This window comes from Phaseolus vulgaris, chromosome 7 (genome assembly GCF_000499845.2).
Source record: "Phaseolus vulgaris cultivar G19833 chromosome 7, P. vulgaris v2.0, whole genome shotgun sequence".
Classification (NCBI taxonomy): Eukaryota; Viridiplantae; Streptophyta; class Magnoliopsida; order Fabales; family Fabaceae; genus Phaseolus; species Phaseolus vulgaris.
Window position 1 is genome coordinate 12,766,073 of NC_023753.2, and position 19,481 is coordinate 12,785,553.

A 19,481-nucleotide genomic window follows, 5' to 3' on the forward strand; every position below is an offset into this window, starting at 1 on the left:
TGCAGGTTAAGCTACTCTTTAGCTTTTGATAGAATTGGAGCTCTTGGTGAGCATCTGCTCAAGTAAAGGTAATTAAGGAAAGCTAGTTTAAATTGCCAATAGAATCCTAAGCTAGAAGATTTGGATGTAGGGGTGACGTGGTCACCAGTCTCAAATTTTCTAGCAGAATTTCTTGTTTTTGAGTAGATTGAAATTTGTTTGAGATTGAAATGTGAAATTGTTGATATAATAGATGTTGTAGAATGTATATGAGTTTGGAATTGAACGAGCTAATGAATGTATTTGAATAATTTGTTGAATTAATTCAAATGAAATGTTTGATAAGAATTGATTGTTTGATTTTAAATAATTTTGATTTAGAAATCATAAATATGTGTGTGTGTAGATTGACATAATAGCTAATTGACTCAATAAGAGTGTTTGTATAATGTTGAGCAGGAACTGTGAATGTAATGTGTAGATTTATAAAATTATGGGTTGAATGTAAGGTTGGTTTATTTCTTTTTGTATAGTTTCTACTTATAAATTATATAGACTTTTATTTTATGTATATTTAATTGAAAAATCATTTAATTAGATATGTATGTGATTATTGGATGAAATTTTGTGTGATTTGAAACTCTACACTTTGGTGATGTAATTGTGTGATTTAGGATATTGTGAGATTTAAAATATGAATTTTAATCGAGACATGGTATTTTCAGAAAAGAAAATATTGTGTTAAGATTATTTAGGATGTGCATTGACTAGGGATTCGTTTAGAATAAGATATCTTGACATTCTTGAGATAATGGAATCATATAGATGAAGTTATCCAGGTGGTGAGAGTCAAAGAAAGTTCATATGAATGGGTAAATTGTTTGAAAGATAACTAATTTGACCTGTTATATGAGTTAACCTTGTAATAGTAGGAGAGATCATATTGAGATTATTTATGCGTATAATTGTGAGGATTTCAAAGTGAGTTAGTATGACGTGCAGATTTTTAAGTCTAAGTCAACGTACGAGTCTTCCAGAAATAGGTTCAAGTGTCTAAGTATGTTGATTAGTAGAATTCTGACATGAGAAATGTGAATGATGATTTATGATAAATGTATTAAGTTTGTTAAATTTAAATTAAAATTGAAATTTCATATAATTATTTTATAATTATCTTATCATGTTGTTTGTTGTGCTTTATTTTCTTTATGTATGTATTAAAATTTTACTTTTAAAATTGTTATGTATGTATTAAAAATTTTATGAAGAATATCTTTTTGAGATACAATATAATAAAGTAATATATATTTATATGTTAATTAGATATTGCAAATAGGATATCCAGAATATAAATAGGGTGTTACAAATTTCATCACTAAAGTCCTTATACACCTTTATCACAAAAATGGGATTTTTCTAAAACTCTTGATTATTTGCACCATACCAACAGTGACCACCAAAATGTATACTCATAACTTTATTTTATGAAACTCTCAACATATATTGTAATTTTCTCTTCAATATTATGAACTATTTTATTACGTACGTGTAGAGCTTCATTACTAAAGAAAAATAAAAATTTAGTTGTACCATTAACTCCGTATTATATTATAAATAAATAATTACACCCAAAATATTTGTTTTTCCCTCATGCTCTTCCTAAAATATTTTAAAAATACAAAGCAATCAAATCATACAGTACATTTCATAATAAAATTGTAATGAGCCCACGCTATGTCATTTATGATGTGTCACAATCTTCCCCATTCAATAGATATATGCAAACTAAAAATTGCTGAAAGATTATTAGTAAATAAACATTGGTTACTAAAATATTTTCTGGCCATTTTGGGATGAGCAAATTTTAGGTTGAGTATCTTAACATAGACAACACCTCTTGAAAACCAGTATCTATCATACTCAAGATGCTTATCTCACATACCAAAGTAAATTTCATTCTTCAACTCAAGTAAATATAACCTAACCGAACCAGGTTCCATCACAAAAGCATAGGCATTCATGCACAGTGCCCACATGTTCATTCACATGACACTTAAAAACTAATTAGCATTCATACATATATACAGCACAAACTGCAAATCAGAAATACAAAGCAACAGGTTATAGAACAAATAAATAAAAATCATTTTATTTTATTTTTACGAGAAAAAAAACATGGTTGTACAAACAGAATAGCCCAAACAGGGCAAGAATTAGAGGGAGAGTTGGATGAGCAGAGAACCTATATTAAGCTTTTATCTCAGGTGAAATCGTCAACAAATTCTACTAATATATGAAAAAATTTGGAGAGGATGGTGAGGGTTGGAAAAAGGAGAAAGAAAACCTATGATGATATAATACAATAGAGAGGCAGAACCAATGATGGGATTTCCACATCAATAGGTCACTGCTGACCTTGTTGCACCATTTAGGTGGTGATAGAAGAATAGCCTAAGCAAGAAATGCTATACAGAGAAACCTTTACATGAAATAGCTCAGAGATCTCATTTTTCTTGATCCTCCTTCTCCGTAGAGGTCATTCCATTGAAGTAGTTCATTCATATTTGTTGACTCCGATGACACGCTCGCACACACCTGCACGAAAATACATCAAACTCTGTATATTAGCACGAAAAGGACTCTATCAAGCAATGCATGATCAACATGAAAAACAAAACCCATTTTGTAATCCATTCCAACAATCTACAGAGATAGCTTAATGTTCAATGTCAGAATCGGTATCATTTTCCCAACCTTCCATTCACCAGACACATATAATAAAGGTCATTCATTCATTGTTGAACTTCCATTTCCATGGCAATATTCCCCCAACAATTTAAAGCTTAGTGAGCCCAATTTATTAGGTAATTGCATTTGCATCAAGAGTCAAGACTATCCCCTCCCCAAGATCTCATCGATTTTAGTCATTCCAACCTTTAACAATTCGATTATTGTATAGAAACATAGAATCCTCATCGTGTTTAAACAAGCTGAAAATGCATGTGCCAGTATCAGATTTGCACTCTAGTTCTCATCTGTGGCAACATCTGCCCATCCAATAAAGCCAAGTCCAGAATCAATCACTAAACACTGAAGGCAGACCACAATACTTTCTACATCACCCTCGACACAACCTCCAAATTTAATTTCTAAGATTGGACGGTTTCACTAGCTGGTCGGCGATTACATCCTTTGTTATATATGTCATCCACCAATAATACAAAAGGCCTAAAAATTAGTGGGGGTCTAAAGGACTGTATACATCAAAGTGAGCACTATTTTAAAAAGAAAACATGGAAATGAATTAAAATACCTGCTCATGCGCATATCGAAAATCATCCATTCTCAAAGGCCGAATGTCAGAGCTGCCACACAATCCAGGTAAAGGTTTGTTCTCAGATAATGCTATGGTTTTCTCCTGAAAGAGACATTTCATGTCAAAGTGAGGAAGAGATCACCATTCCTTGGACTATTATGCAACCACATTATGATGCAAAGGATTATATTTAGCACTGAATTGATATTTCTGTATGACAGAAAGCTAGGTAGATAGTTTTGAGTTGTATGTCACTAACCTTCTTTTCCTTCTTTAAGATCTCTCGTAATGGGCAGTGAGCTGCTGTGACACACAGGGTCTGCAATCAAAAGATAACGATGAGAATATTTGCTGGAGAATCGAAGGTTACCTTCTGCAGAAACCAAGAAAGAAATGAAAAATATATAAATGCAACCTTTAGATCACTCCCAGAATATCCATCAGTCATATTAGACATTGCCTCAAAATCGACATCAAGTGCCAAATCTTCTTTCGCTAAAATGACTCTGAGAATTTTTTCTCTGTTTGGAGCATCGGGCAAATTAACCATCAATCTACATAAAAAGAAAAGAAAAAAAAAGACCTGCATTAGAATGGATGTCATTTGTAAAACATGAAAATACAGGTCAACAATAAACATAACATGCTCACCGTCTTGGAAGCCTCCTAATAACAGCCTCATCAAGATCAAAAGGCCTGTTCGTAGCAGCAAGAACAAGTACACGCTCTTTATCTTTAGTACGCAAACCATCCCAATTAACCATAAACTCATTTTTCATTTTTCGCATAGCCTCATGCTCACTGGGATTTTCCCGTCTTCCTAGCATACTATCAACCTGCCATGGCGAATCAACACAATTATGGCGACTAAGAAAAAACATACTTTCAACCATAAAAACTGAAAACATTTAAATATGCAGGTCTCCAAATTCAGCCAGTTTTTCATTTGCCTGTTGTTTTAGAATGTTCAAAGAAAGTAAAAGAGTTGGAAATCAGATAAATATAGCTAAATTGAAGAATAACTGTTACAGAAGATAATCACAAAAACAATATAACCAAGGAATTCAGTAAAAAAATCAGCTTAAGTTCATAAATTTTGGTTCTGAACTGCTATAAGTTAATTCCAAATCACATCCCACCCTTCTCTTCAACCCAATGTATCAAGCCTACATAAACACGGTTACAGCACTCCAGACACCATTGCCACTCTAGTTCAGCTTAGCAAAGCCTAAGAGGTCTACCCCCTTTAATAATCTAAAATCAATAACTGTATACCTAAACAACAACATTTCAAAGTAATCAATAACTATCTAATCACATTATATAAGCCACAAACTCCTTTGGCACGTCCCTTTAAGATCATTTATACTGACCATACTGTGAAGGGGGGTCAAAAAAATTATTTAAAACGAAGGAAAAAAAGAAGATAAACAAATGACATTATAAACCAACCTCGTCAACAAAAATAACACTTGGAGCAATTTTGCTGGCCAGAGAAAAAACTGCTTTTACATACTTTTCTCCTTCACCAAACCACTGCAATAAACAAAACCATTTCTTGTCACTGAGGCATATAAGGAAATACACAGCATAACAAAAGAAATTTGCAACATCAGTACCTTTGAAGTAATGCTGGACATTGAAATGTTAATGAAATTTGCTCCAGCTTCAGTAGCTACAGCCTTTGCAAGCATTGTTTTTCCCGTGCCAGGGGGGCCAAAAAGCAATATTCCCTTGCAAGGCTACATCCAAACTAATTACAATGAGGTTCTACACACATTATATGAATATGATCTACTTAAAAAATGTGTTCCACAAGTCATATAAAGAACCTAAAACGGAAATTTATTCACCTTAGTCAGCTGTCCTTTGCAAAATAATTCAGGCCTCTGAAGAGGAAGCATGACCAATTCCTTCAAGGTGTCCTTCACATTTTCTAAAGCTCCAATATCATCAAATGTGACCCCAATATCAGTTGGTGGAATAACATCAGCAAGCAGCTTCTTCTCAAACTCGTTCTCAGTAACCACATCCTGGAAAGGCAATTCAAAAATACCGGTGACTGTTCCATAATTCAAACCATTCCACAGTAACAAAACCAGATGGATACTAGCAGAGCAAAATATCTCCACGAGAAATGATGATGGTAAAAGGCATAAACTTGTAATATCTAGTGTTAAACTACCTTGAGTGATTTTTTCAAGCTTTTGTTTTCATTTTGAATGCCATGTAGAATGTTAAGCCCATAATTAATGCTGCACAGTAAGATGAAAGTTTTGTCAACAAAAAATACTGTTATAAGAAAAGCAACATGCCCAAGAATAACAAATACAACCTTTCTGCAGATATCACAAGCTTAGAATCTTTGGCAGAAGCTTCAGATGAATGCATAAAATGGTAACTTATAGCCCAGCCAATGATCTTCTCCACACCTAGAAAATGGAGATCATAGAATATTATCAGTCATAAGACAGCAAATCTCAGCGTCTCATATTCAGTTGAGAAAAAAATCTATACATTGCAGTAAAAAAGAACAAAGAAACTCACTTTCAGTTGCTAGGGTTTGATCTTTGATGCAAAGAGTCTCAAGGTCAGGGCAATCCAATCCAATCCTGTTTAGAACCTGAATCATTAGAAGAATCTTATCAGATGTTTGACAATGGCAAAAAAAAATTAGTATCTAATAAACCAAACTTTAGTCACATACAATACTTCAAAAATGAGCATCAAGGTATCATTTTGTTAGCAGTAATTGGCCATGTGAATCAAATAATGGATATGGTTGGTCAAGACGAATAGGCTTGAAAAAGAGGAAACAAAAAGTTATTCACACAAACAACTTTTAGAATGATGTTGAACATTGTTAAGTAGAGTTGGGAAAATTTCCCAGCCAATGCAAGTAATGCCACATATTCCAAAGGCGAAAAAACACGTAACCCACAAACCAGCGAAAAATTGAAAAATGCAGAAAAATTGCAGCAACAAGGGCAATCATAAAATATAACAAAATATCCTTGTCCTGCTTCATGAATTCGTAGGAAACATAGAAAACAATAATATCAAAAACAAGCACATAAAAATTAACATGTGTTGCTGGACTCACTGTGCGAACACCGACAATATTGGACTGAGCTTTCATAGTTTCAATATCACGTTCTAATTGTTTCTTCCAGTCAGAAAGTAAACCCTCATCCTGTAGAAGTTTAGACATAATACAAATACATGAACTGTAAATAGCAATGGAATAAATTTCAAATTTAAGTCAATATGAAGTCATACCTGAGGCAGCTGTATTGTCACTTTGTTTGGGAAAAGGCGACCAAGTTGCTTCATTACTTTAGGGGTTTCTTTGCTCCGATCGTGTAGTCTACTAAAGTTATCCTAAAAAAAGAAATGGTGCCGGGTTATATATACAATGTATATATAACGATATTAACAAGGATCTAGATCTATCTCCAAGCTAGGAATAGTGTAAAGGTACAGAAGACAAGTGCCCTAACTTCCAAGCTAGAAATATGCAACAAGCTTTAAATCAAGGTAAGAAGTGCAAAGGGCTGTGACTCTTATACCGGGAAGGCAAGATCAAGTAGTGCTGTCTGATTGCTCCCAAACTTGGTAAATAGAAGGCCACCAGGTTGGGTCTGCAAGCATAACCATGCAGCAATTAAATAAAGCAGCAAAAACATTCCCGTAATCATGAAACCCTACAATGTAATGCTAGATAAAAATACAATAATGAGACAGTACCTTCTCCTTTCTATTGTCAAGCATAGTATGAGAGCCAATTACCACAACATTTGGTGGCAAGCTTTCAAATTTATTTTTCAAAACTTCATAGTTCCCAACCAGTGTCTTCTCTATATCTTTAATGAACAACAGTAGTGGACCACTTTTAATCTGATTAGAGGTAACCTATGCACAAAGCAAAGAGGGATGTTAAATGTACTTCTTTAAGAATAGAAGCATCTTTTCATCCAGTAAAGAATAAGGACAACCTCAAAGATATCATTTATTGCAACTTTGTCCGAATCATCCCCTCCAGAGACATCTACCCGTAGTAAATGATTTGCTGCAGTTTAAATCCTCAATGAATTATATGTGCTAAAATAATAGCACGGAATATACTAAAATGCAGATAAGGCAACAAAATTTCAATCAAACACAGTGAATTACCCGAACAAAAGAACCCTCTATCATCTTCACAAAGTCCTCCAAGATCATTGCCATCAGGAATTGATTTATCAAACCTAACCCCAATTTTTGAAGACCCATTATCTTCAAAAGCAAGCATAACTTTACCCCGGGAGCCATAGCTTGGTCCCCTGACATATATAGCAAGAATTATATTCTTAATTTCCAAAAAGTTAGAAAAAATAAATGAAGATAAAAAAATTGCAGGAGTATAAAATATTAACATAAAAAGATATTTAAAAATGTGAATGAAATTTAAAAAACATAAAAGCTCTCTAGTTAGTCACAGCACAATAGAAGTTGAAACACCTTCAGAATAGCTAGGAGCCGAGGAGCAATGAACCAGAGAAAAATCCATAAAAACCCATAACACAGTAAATCTGGAGCTCAAGTCCATCATTTTGCTTCAGTTAAATACAAAAGGAGAAATGACAAAAATATCAGAAATGAAGTACTAAGAAACGGCTCCAAAGTGAAATTATTTCTTTTCCTTTTGTCAAAAAAAGTGTGAATGTTTCTGAAGTTATAGCCTCTGCAAATGAGAACTGCCATTAAAATCCCATTTGACTTTAATAAAAGTTAAGCATGCTTTTTCAATGTGCATCCTACTCTATAAAAAAAAAGACAATACAAATCTAATAATTCATGGATCAACCTTTATCACTCATAATTGTAAAAATCTTTTAAGTATAATGATTCCATTCCATAAAACAAATTACCTTGAAGGATAATTTGGTAGTGCTGAGACGGCAGAAGGAAAATTCCCAACAAATTTTACTCTATCACCTGCAATTTAGCAAGCAACATGTCATCAAAGACAAAAAAATTGTCGCCAAGCATTCATTATAAAGCAAAGACAACGGGAAGTAAATTTGCAGATCAATGCTTATTTCTAGGGCATAACAGCTTACCCTCTTTAAGAGTAGTGCCTTTTGATGATGCAGTGGAAACCTCTTGCTTCAGCATAGCCTGAGAACTTAACGTGGATCCACCTATAATTTCAGCATCAACACTAGATGCTGGTTTCTTATTATGTAATGTGGCAGTCTGGGAACTTCTTTTTGCAAACACAGATGGCCTTTCAGGTCTGGAACTTTCTTTAGCAGAATCTACTTCCTTTGCAGGTGCTCCCTGAAAAACCCCATTTGCATAATTAAGAATAAGTGTACATTAATCCTCATTTACCCAACAACCATCTCAACAGAAGCAAGCAAATAATCCCAGTGAACACCATGATCAAGAAATACTTTAGACTGGTAAGGAGATTTTGAAAAACCTTTATGACTATAACAAAAGAAGAATGTCTAATATAAAACATACACCAGGCAATGAAAGAGAATCCACAATCAGTAGCCTGGCACCAAAATGCTTCGCTAGTGCCTTGCACAAAGTCTCCTGATATATTTCCGAACCTACACAAGAATCATACAAAATATCATTATTCTATCACACAACAGGGAAATAGAAGCATAAGCAAGAATTATGTAACCACCTGCAGGACCAGATAACAATATTCGTGGAGACACTGATGGGAGATCAGAAGCATATTTTCCAAAGCCATTGCACTTCAAATGAATATATGTAGAAGCAATCAGAACGTTCTTTGTTGTATCACTGCATAATACAAAACATCATAACTAAGTAAACATAAATTATCTCTCATCAATCTCTCCAGTAACTACAAGCAATTCAAGCCAGCACTCTAGAAACAAAAATACCAACATAGCCATAGTTCACATATAATTGTGACCATAATGGCCTTTTAGTTCAGACAGAGGAATGAAGAGATAAATTGATTACAAGCAAACCTTAGATAATACGGGAAAGTTTCAAAAGAGACATCAATATCCTCAGATTTGAGAATTCTCTGTTGTAAACTGTCCTTGAATGCTTGCCGCCTGGTTGAAGCCAATATTGATGGGGTATCAACATCTTTAAGAAGTTCTCTTAATTCCCTTCGCTCTTCCAATATCTTGGTAATGCCACAACTTATATCGAGTTCAGGACATGAGCCAGCAAGCATGCGCAGTAATGGCCTCAATTCATATGTAGCAGCAGTCACCTTCCCAACATCAGCATCCACAGTGGTGTCGATTTCTGTTGTGTCAAGGCTAGGATTTTCATTAACAGTGTTAGAGGATGCTAAAACAGATTTTTCTGCAGTGAAAACTCCAGATGATGGTACATCTTTATTGGTGGCATCCTTCATTTCACTGTCGGGCACATCGTCCCCATTGCCAGAAGGTAGTGATGAAATGTCAGTGTTCTGTTGCACATTCTTTCCATTTTTAGTAGGAGACGAAAGGAGAGATAAGTCTTTATGAAGATTAGATAAAGAGGCCAATATCGATGCTCCAGCAACAGCAGAAGGGTCACCAGATCTAGCTTCAACTTGTGCTCCATTTATAGGAGCACTCTGGGCTTCTAATATACTCACGGAAGAAGGTATACCAGCGGGACTAATATTGTTATTTGTGAGCTGCTGAAAGATCTGAATTCAGTGTTAAGGACACATAATACATAAACAAAAGAAATTTAGGAATGGAAAAAAGCAGCTTATAATGAATAAGCAGAATACATGACATGATTAACTGATATCCTTGCACAATGTAAGTGATCACATAAGCATGTAAAGAAAGAAGAAGCAACAGAAACTAGATGGAAAACAGATAAATTCTTCTAATAAAACCATATGTAAAGGATACATAAGCATGCTTGCCAGAAGAACCAAAGACCACCTCATCTCCTCCACTTAAAATCAAACGGGTATTCTTTCGATGAGTTCTTCCATTAACTTGAATAGAACCTTTGCCCCCGGTGATTTCAAGTAAAGCAACAGACGAGCCTCCACGCTGGGCAGAGTCCAACAACAACTTTGGTCAGTAATCTTAAAAATCCACGAAACTGCTAAACAGTACTTTTCTTCAGAGTGAATAATTTTCTGAAGCATCCCAAACAAAACTAGTTCATTTCATTAATGTCTTTGATTAAACATCTAAAATAGGTTATTTTTGTTTGAGAAATGACTATTTTGTCATGATAAAGCTGGAAAGAAGATGGACCACTAACTATTCATCTGATCATTTCAAGTTTTGAAAGACAAGAAACTCTACCTCTATGTGGCTCAACTTGCACAACATATTACCAACAGTGGGATCTTTAAGCCATAAATTACAATTACGACCTTGACCAACAGTGAAGCTAAGATCACTTATGGACACATGAGGATTCTGGAAAAGGATGAATAACAAAAACATTAATCCCAAATATATAATAGTACATCAGAAATGGAATCTTTAACAAGACAAACGCAAACCAGCTCATAGTACCCCCCCTCCCCATTTTAATCCAACAGAAAATAGAACAAACATCGAAATATACATGAATATTACACAAGTCTACCATCAACTATATTTTTTCAAACAAAATCAAATACAATATCTTTTTTCACCAAACCACTCCAAATCTGTCCAGCACGGTTAAAGAGACACCTTATAAACTGAATATGTAATTACAGTAGAACCAGGTGTCCTGTTATTACATATCTACCAAATGCAATTTGCGAGATACAGTATAAAACAAAATCGGCAATGCACAAAAGACTCAAATATCCCAAAGTTAATAGATTCAACCCCAAAATAAAAGTATGTCACGTCTGATTTGTTTTGTTATTAATCACATCCAACTAATTTGCTTATTATGCATGCATTGTCATAATTTAAGACAATGCGAAGTTATGTCAAACAGAGTAAGTCAAGTAATTAGCTCTTACTATCAAATAAGAAAGAGCCCTGGACAACTAAGGAGTGTCAATTCAACCTTAACTTAGTGCTGCTACTTAAACAAACCTCCCATGACATTATTGCTAAATATGACAAACATCCTCTTGTTTGAGAGATTAAACTCTTTTTTTAAATTATTTACGTCTCTATTCTAAATTTTGCAAAACACTTTGTGCAATCACCACCTTGTCATCTCCGCCCCACAGTCAGTTAAAACAGCATCGCTGCTTCCTTCATCTGCATCTCACAAAAACAACACCCCTTCATGTCCTTCTCAATCTACAAACTTACTTCTCTCCCTCCAATGCCTACTAGATAGCAGCACCTCCAATGTCAAACCCCCCTCCAATTGCTGCCACCTACCACTGTTTCAAACCACCCAGAACCTGTGCATGTTCACTTTTTTCATTTTTGTAGCCATTAAACTATCTTCCTCTTCCTATTCACATTTCCTTCCTTCTTTCCTCAATGATCATTTTTCTTATCCTTTCCTTGATCCCCTCTCTCAAACTTCTTTTTCCTTACTTTGGGCACATATGCATGTGTAGCAGCACATAAAGGGAAAAGGGAAACACCTTGTACAACCCACAAGTCCAAGTTCCCTTCCTCCATTGAGGCAGCCAATTAAAACTATTAAGAGTGGTTTGCCTCATATGGGTGTCACCCAGACTCCAGAACAGTGAATAACAGAATCATCAGGAATCCGTATTCGTTTCCACCACCCTTGACAAAATGAGCTTCCAGAGGTAGAAGATGTTCATAATGGAGATCAATGGCCAAAAACCAAGGTAGATCCTTAAAGCTAAAGCCCTTATTACATAGGGCAAGAAAGCTCTCAGCAGTTACAGACACATTCTTACCATAAACTCTAAGACAACATATGCCATGTTTCCTAACTGGATTTCCAGCAATGAATTAATGAGTCCTCTCCCCTCTTTTTCTGACAAATTTATGATTGAAAGTGTGCAGTTGCAGGGATGCAGTTTAAACTGTTTTGGTGAAGGGGAGGGCACTGGAGAATCCTTTACATTGTGATAAAGTTGTGCCTGGGACAACAAGTAACCCCATGGTTTACATATGTTTGTAACATAATTTTCACTAATAACAAATTCAGGAGATAGGTGTAATCATTCAGTGTAGTACGATAAATACCTCAGACAGTAATTAACCAACAGTCAATGTCATGCATCACGAGGTGTTTAGAATATGAGTAGGCTTGAATAATTTCAGATCCCAGAATCATAAAGTGATTAGTAAGTCATTGGAGTGGTTCAGTGCTGCAATCCATTTACTTGTAGCAGAGCATAATAGGGATGGAGAGTCATGCCTGCAAACAACAGACACAATCCTGGAAAACCATTGCTCTTGAAATGGAAGTTGACAAAACCCCCTATTTACCCACTGTTTTGTCCACCAATCTAGTCACCCTTCCGGTAATTTTTCCACTACACCAATAAATCAGTGTTCATGATTCAAGACTAAATGCACCTTTGCACTTGCATTTGCAAGTTGAAACCAAGAAAAAAAAGTAGGACCTCTTCGCTTTCCAGTCATTCACTCGGTCCAGTAGTGTTTCTCGCTAATCCACACCACTGAAATTGTTTCTAGCCAAGCGTCATTTCATACATCACATTTCAGGCCTCTTGTTCTATTTGCAATTTTAACCTTTAATTTGAGAGGTCTGTTCTGAATTTGTTGCACATATGTTCCTTGAGTTTTGTCATTCACTTGTGTGCACGTCTGACTTTTGATTATTATATGTAATCAATTGTGGATCCCAGAAAAAAGAAAAGCCAATAATCTGCTACAAATATAGCTCATATCATCGCAGACAGGAAAATAGCAGAAGTCACATACAGATTGAAATATATTCCAGCTGTATATGTATAAAAAATCAAGTTGCATCCGAACCAAAAAATAAATTGCATAAAAATTGGCATAATATTAACCATAAAGTTCAATTGGCCAGAGAGTCACTAGAGATGACACAAGGATGCAGGAGGCATGCCACAACCATGACACCATAGTGACACACAGCATAACAACCATGGGTTCAAGGAATTCAACAAGCCAATAGTGCTATACGCTATAGCACCCACCACAGAAGCTATTTAACAGATATTAATTATGATATGCGTCTTAGTTTTTCGGTAATTTATGTTCAAGCAAATTACACAATGGCAGTATAAATTATTTCCCTTGTATTTACAATCTTCAATTGTGGGCTTCCCTCATTCCGCCAATGTTAACAATTGCAGATCACGGAAAATGGCAGAAAATCAATGATCTGCTATATCATACAGCAGAGAGCATCGCAGGCAAATAGCAAAAGTTGCACTGTGATTGCAGATCCAAGAAATTCTGCAATGCAAGAGTACAATAACAATAGAAGATCGTGGGGAATGGTAGAAAATCAATGATCTGCTATATCATACAGCAGAGCGCAGGCAAATAGCAAAAGTTGCACTGTGATTGCAGGTCCAAGAAATTCTGCAATGCAAGACTATAGTGGCTATTTGACAACACTGATTAAGTATGAAAATGCTTTTTAGTTTCTGGTAATTCTTTTATCTTTTAGTAATTACATAAGTGCGGTATAAATTATTTCACTGGCATTAAGGGTTCTCCCGCTTTCAGCTATCCCACTATAGCAGTTTAGATGTCAGTCAATCCGTGCCACTATTTGGGATTGAAAACTATGTGTGGAATGTGAAAAAAGTATTAAGCATCTATCCGTACAAGAGTAGACAAACACAAACACAACAGCTCCGGAACCACCAAAATCACTATTCTTAACAAAAGAAAACTTCAAAGATCAAAATTGCTATGTATTCCTCTTGCGAAATTTGAAAACAAAATTACTCAGACACGCACAAAACCCAAAACAAGCAAGCGTGGTAAAAACCCAACTAAGAACAACAAAAACAAACCTGAGAACACTGTGAAAGGAGTTTTGCCCACGCAACCTTAGGGCTCAATTTCATTGGGCGTTTCTTCGACCGACCACCCGTGGACACAGTCGCCGCCACTGCGCCAGCCCCCTTCGATTTCTCCGCTGTTTCACCTTAATTTTCCACAAATTCATAAATCTCTTCTATCTGAAAACCCCATGCATGCACAGAACCAACAACCCGATGTGAAACCCAGGCGAAAAAGGTAGTAATTTGCTTACCTAGACACTGAGGGGACACCAAAGCCTCCCCCTCAACGGGCGTAGACGGAGATTTATCAGGCGAAATCGCATCACACCCATCGACGGCCTTCAACGACGTCGTATCGGGCAGATCAGACGGCCGCAGCTCCGGTTCGGCAGATTCATTGGCGGGTCCAGATTCGTTGACCGGTGCGACGGAGGGCACGGTGGTGGATGAGGAATCCTCGGACACCTGCGTCAGCACAGAGAATCGATCAACAGGAGACACCCATCTCCAATTGAGATTAAAATGGAATACTAAGATGAGGAAAAGGGTAATTGGCACAGAAAACCGAGAGGTGGGTAGCAAGAAAAGGGAGTAAAGATTGTACCTTAGATCTTTTGGTATTGTTGGGGGGAGAGGACGAAGAGAGAGAGCGCTTGGAAGAGGAGGAGCTGCTGCGTCTGGTTTCGACCATGGTGGTGGGTTGTGGAGGGTTCTGAGGACGGTCCTTTTCGGGGAAGATGAGGCACGCAGGCTATGACTAAGAATGATTGGGGCAGATCATGTAAATTTTGTTAAGGTATGTGCCTTCGTGCTTTTAATGTAATTGTGGGGTTAATCAATCAATACAAAATAACAATAATATAAGGTATATAATTATTTTAGTACGTTCTTATAGAATTTTCCAATTATAGATATTAATGTATTATAACTTTCTTCACTTTTCATAATAATTACCATCACATTTTATATAAGTACACTTATTTTCTGCTCAAGAATAAAAACTTCATTTTCTTAATTATTTTACTTTTTTCAGGAGATATTCTTTCATGCATGTTACTCTCAATATTAAGTTGTTTTACCACCTCTTTGAAGAATAAGAATTCCATTTTTTACCATATATTTAAAGAATGAGATTACATTTTCATTATATCACGTCATCTTAGTACATTTTGAAATTCTAAAAGTTATATCAAAATATCCTTTTGCTTTATTATTATACTTAATGATCTAATTTACTGGAATTAAAAAAATTATTTGTTTTTTAATGGTGTATTTATTTTAAATATAGATAAGTTTAGTTAGCAATAAAAATTTCTTCAATAGTTTCTTTTAATGGTTTTTTTTTTTTTTACAAAAACATTAACAAATTTAGTTGAAATTTTGTCACATATATATATATAACAAATTTAGTTTGTCACAGTCACCTTTGTTAATAGAATTTAATTTAGAGAATTTAGAATAATTAAAAATGAATTCTTATAACAAAAAATAGCATTATTCATATTTTAGAATTACTTTATAGGTATATTGATTAATAGTAATATTTTTATTGATTTACTACATATCTGTACAAGTTTGTAGTTTTCTATTTGTTATATAAATATTACATTATAACTATAATAATTTTATTGAATAGATATATGATCTAAATCTACAAATCTCATTACAAATTTTATTATATATTTATATCCATACATCTTAAAAATAAAAACAATAATTTAAAGTCTGATAATCTTATAATAATAATAATAATAATTGTACTACCGGGTGGCCGAAAGGCCGACCAGACGACAAAGCCGACTAGACGACAAGATGCAAAGCTAAACACGTAATTAGGTATAAACAAACCAACTTAAATGATAAGCACGGTTAAGGCACAATTGGGCCTTCGTTTGGACCCTAAAGCAGGCACATAGCAACCATAGCCCATCTAGAACAGTATAAATAGCAGAAGAGGCACAACACCCAAGGTAAACTATTCACTCCCCACTCTTCTGGTACTTAGTCTCGGTCTGACTTGATCGTCGGAGTGTCTTCGCAGGTACTCCCCCATCGTGTCCAGACCAAAGGAGATCCAAGAAGAAGTGTTCTGCAGGGTTTAGATCTTGTAGGAACAATAATAATAATAATAAAATATTTTTTAAATAAGAAATTAAAAAAAAATTAAGTAATTATGAAAATAAATAATTTTTAAAATTTTATTATATGTATTTTTTTATTGTGTAGATAATTTTTTTATAGAGAAGAGTTATTTGAATTTAAAAAATATTTAAATGATAAAATTGTAAGAAAGTGGGTTTTTTTTTTCAAACTTAAATTTTTCTAAGTTTTTTAAAATTCAAATTTCAAGTTAAAAATAAATAACTGTCAAATTTATTATATTTTAAGATTGAAAAGAATAAAACTGAAAAAAAATGTCAAATTTATTATATTTTAATATTATAAATAATAAAATTGAAAAAAAAATGTAAAGCAAAGAAAGAGAATATTATACTTGTATCTGTAATCTATACTTATATATAAAAAAAATATCTTTTTAATAAATTTATTTTATATACTATTTTAATTTTATATTAATATTTATTCTATTCCTTTATTTTGGATATTTCGTTATTTTGTATTTTTTCTAATCAGTTACTAGATATACAAAGTTTTTATGATATTTGATTTTTTTTAAAAAAAATTCTAAAACTAATATTTTTCTTTAGAATTAATATTTCTTCTTCAATTTTTCAATATATATATATAAATAATAATAATAGAAAATATGCATGCTCAAATATACTTGAACCAATCCATTTTGTAACACCCAAAAAAAAATCTAACTATTGCAACACAAGTTCTACTTATTTTTATACAAATTTGAAGTATTTCAAAACATTCATATTACAAGATTACGACTTATAGAAATACAAACATTTATAATATAAAGTTTAAAACTTTTTAAAGCCTTACAAGACCTCTACGCTTGTATGTACATAGTACAGTTGTCGCAATTCACAACACAGCAAGAAAAGAAGGGGTAAGCTAGTGAAAATATAATTTTATAATATGCGCAATTAAATCAAAAGAGAAAATCGAATTACATGAATCAATTTCAAAGTTATTCAATTTTTTTCAAATCCCAACATAAAACAATCACAGATCTACACATACTGGATATTCAACAAACAAACATAATAACATCTGACGCCTTCTGGTAGACCCGTATTAAGTAAGTCCTACCAGAGACTAACACTTGATCCAAAGATTACCAGCAAATCCAATAGAAAGGATCAGTGTGATCAATACAACCCAAGTCGTGCATCTCATATGTCACGGTGTGCATGAACTTCCTCATCAACTTCTCACCACCTGATCATAAACAGAACATAAATTCAGTATATATTAGAACAAGTTGAGAGGAATACTCTTCCCAACCGACTCTATCAAGATAGATGACTAAATCCTAAGAAAAAACAAAACAAATTATCTTTAGAGAAAAATAAATTTACTCTGTTTAAAAATCTGATCAAGTAAAAATGTTCTTTAACTCCTTAACTATAACCTAGTTCAATCAGATTTTAAAATAGATGAAAATTGAAAAAGAAAATTAGGAGAGAACTTAGAGATTAGAGAGAGAAAAAAAAAGGAAAAGACACTTTGTGAGGGTCTCTACTGTTTCTTTATTTTTTTTTGCGCCGTTACACATTTGGTTTCACTAATTAACTACATTTGCTTTCATTAAGCTTTGATTTGAATGCAAAAGAACAAAATATTGTCCATGACATAGTAGGAATAATTTCTTGAGTTTTAATTAATAATATATATGTATTTTTTAATAAATTTATGTATTTCTTCATAAATATTTAAAAAATATGAATACAAAGATTTAAAAAAATTAAAAAATAAAAATACACATAAATTTATAATAAATTAAAATATGATAATATAAATTTATAATTTATTTTAATAAATACAAATATAAAATATAAATATAAATAATAATAAAAAGAAAAAATACAAATAAAACAGTCGCAAACGCATGCCTTTCCGCTTATAATTATAATGTATAACATAAATTTATTAATTTTGTAGACATAACTTTTATCCCAAAAATTATATTATTATTTTATCCACATATAAAACACATAATGATTAATTTCTACTTAACGGTTTTATTCAACTTTCAACACCTCATACATTATAATAATTAATTTTCTAAAATAAATTTATTCAAATTTTACTTTTTTAAATATCTTATATGTCAAAAAAAAAATATATTTCAAAAACTTTTTTTTTTAAACTTTAATTGCCATATTTAATGATAATTCATTTTATTTTAACATTTTAAAAATTGCCCAAATAGCAACTACGTTTTGGTTTGTATTAACAATTATTATAGTTAATCTACATGGTGTTGGTTTTCACATCTTCCATTGCTTTGTATTTTTTGAAGAGGCAAGAAAGGTGCAATGGAGAATAGGGTAAAGAAAAAAAAAGTATTAGGAATTGAGATAGCAATTTTTGTTATTTGGAAATGGCAAAATGGAAATTTGTGGGGTTGGTGGCTTTGGTGAAATTTATGGTAGTAGCTTCTAGAAAAGAACAAGTTTTGTTTGGACTATATGAAGAGATAAAGTGTATGGTTTAAGAGAGATGGAAAACTGAAAAAAGAGGGCACACACATACATGCATGATGTAGTTAGGTTAGAAGAGTCACTTCCTCATTTATTTGGCACACTAGATTCATTCATCCCTCTCCATTTTTTAAAATTTCTTAAAATTAATTTATTAAATTTTAAATAAATAATTCCAAATTATATTTTTTTAGTGTATTTAAAAAGTGGAAGTATATAATATACTTATTTCAATTATAAACACTTGCCAATTACGTTTTAATTAAGTTGGAATATAAATAATATTTGTAATTTATTTAATTAGTAACTTTAATTAATTTGATGAAAATTTAAAAATATAGAGATAATTATTAAAAATTGGACTTTAAGTTTAACCTTATTCAATTGGTTCATCAAATTTACATTCACTTATATATTATGAAATGTTTTTATTTATAGAGTTGATGTGAGATATTCAATACAATTTTCTTACGTCGAGGTTGTCAACTCGTACATGATACTATATAATGGATGGTCTCATAGCGGCTCAATAACAGTAGTCTGATAAGATGTTAAGACATAAACTTTAAATCTAATTCAATCTTATAAATTTAGTTTATAATATGAGATTTATATCTACCTATATATTATTATAATATATTTTTTATCTTTAATAAATATATTTTAAAAGTAA

General features: G+C 33.1%; 1 protein-coding gene across 2 annotated transcripts; it reads right to left on the bottom strand.

Moving 5' to 3' along the window:
* Positions 1-2,100: 2,100 nt before the first annotated feature.
* On the bottom strand, positions 2,101-15,030 carry LOC137829815 (uncharacterized). Of its 2 annotated transcripts, none has more exons than XM_068636744.1 (27): positions 14,794-15,030; positions 14,441-14,654; positions 14,199-14,332; positions 10,600-10,716; positions 10,192-10,338; positions 9,295-9,977; positions 8,979-9,100; positions 8,807-8,898; positions 8,398-8,617; positions 8,206-8,272; positions 7,469-7,617; positions 7,291-7,364; positions 7,043-7,207; positions 6,865-6,936; positions 6,575-6,676; positions 6,399-6,488; positions 5,843-5,918; positions 5,631-5,727; positions 5,481-5,550; positions 5,149-5,328; positions 4,915-5,037; positions 4,748-4,831; positions 3,947-4,131; positions 3,711-3,849; positions 3,555-3,614; positions 3,293-3,397; positions 2,101-2,574 (listed from the first exon to the last, which is right to left on the bottom strand). In XM_068636744.1, the coding sequence occupies exons 1-27, from the start codon at positions 14,878-14,880 to the stop codon at positions 2,461-2,463; spliced, it is 3,768 nt and encodes a 1,255-aa protein (XP_068492845.1). In that variant the 5' UTR covers positions 14,881-15,030; the 3' UTR covers positions 2,101-2,460. The 2 variants fall into 2 exon arrangements, with proteins under 2 accessions (XP_068492845.1, XP_068492846.1); XM_068636745.1 differs by having other exon boundaries at positions 14,199-14,323; positions 14,794-15,022.
* Between the last annotated feature and the right edge of the window lie 4,451 nt (positions 15,031-19,481).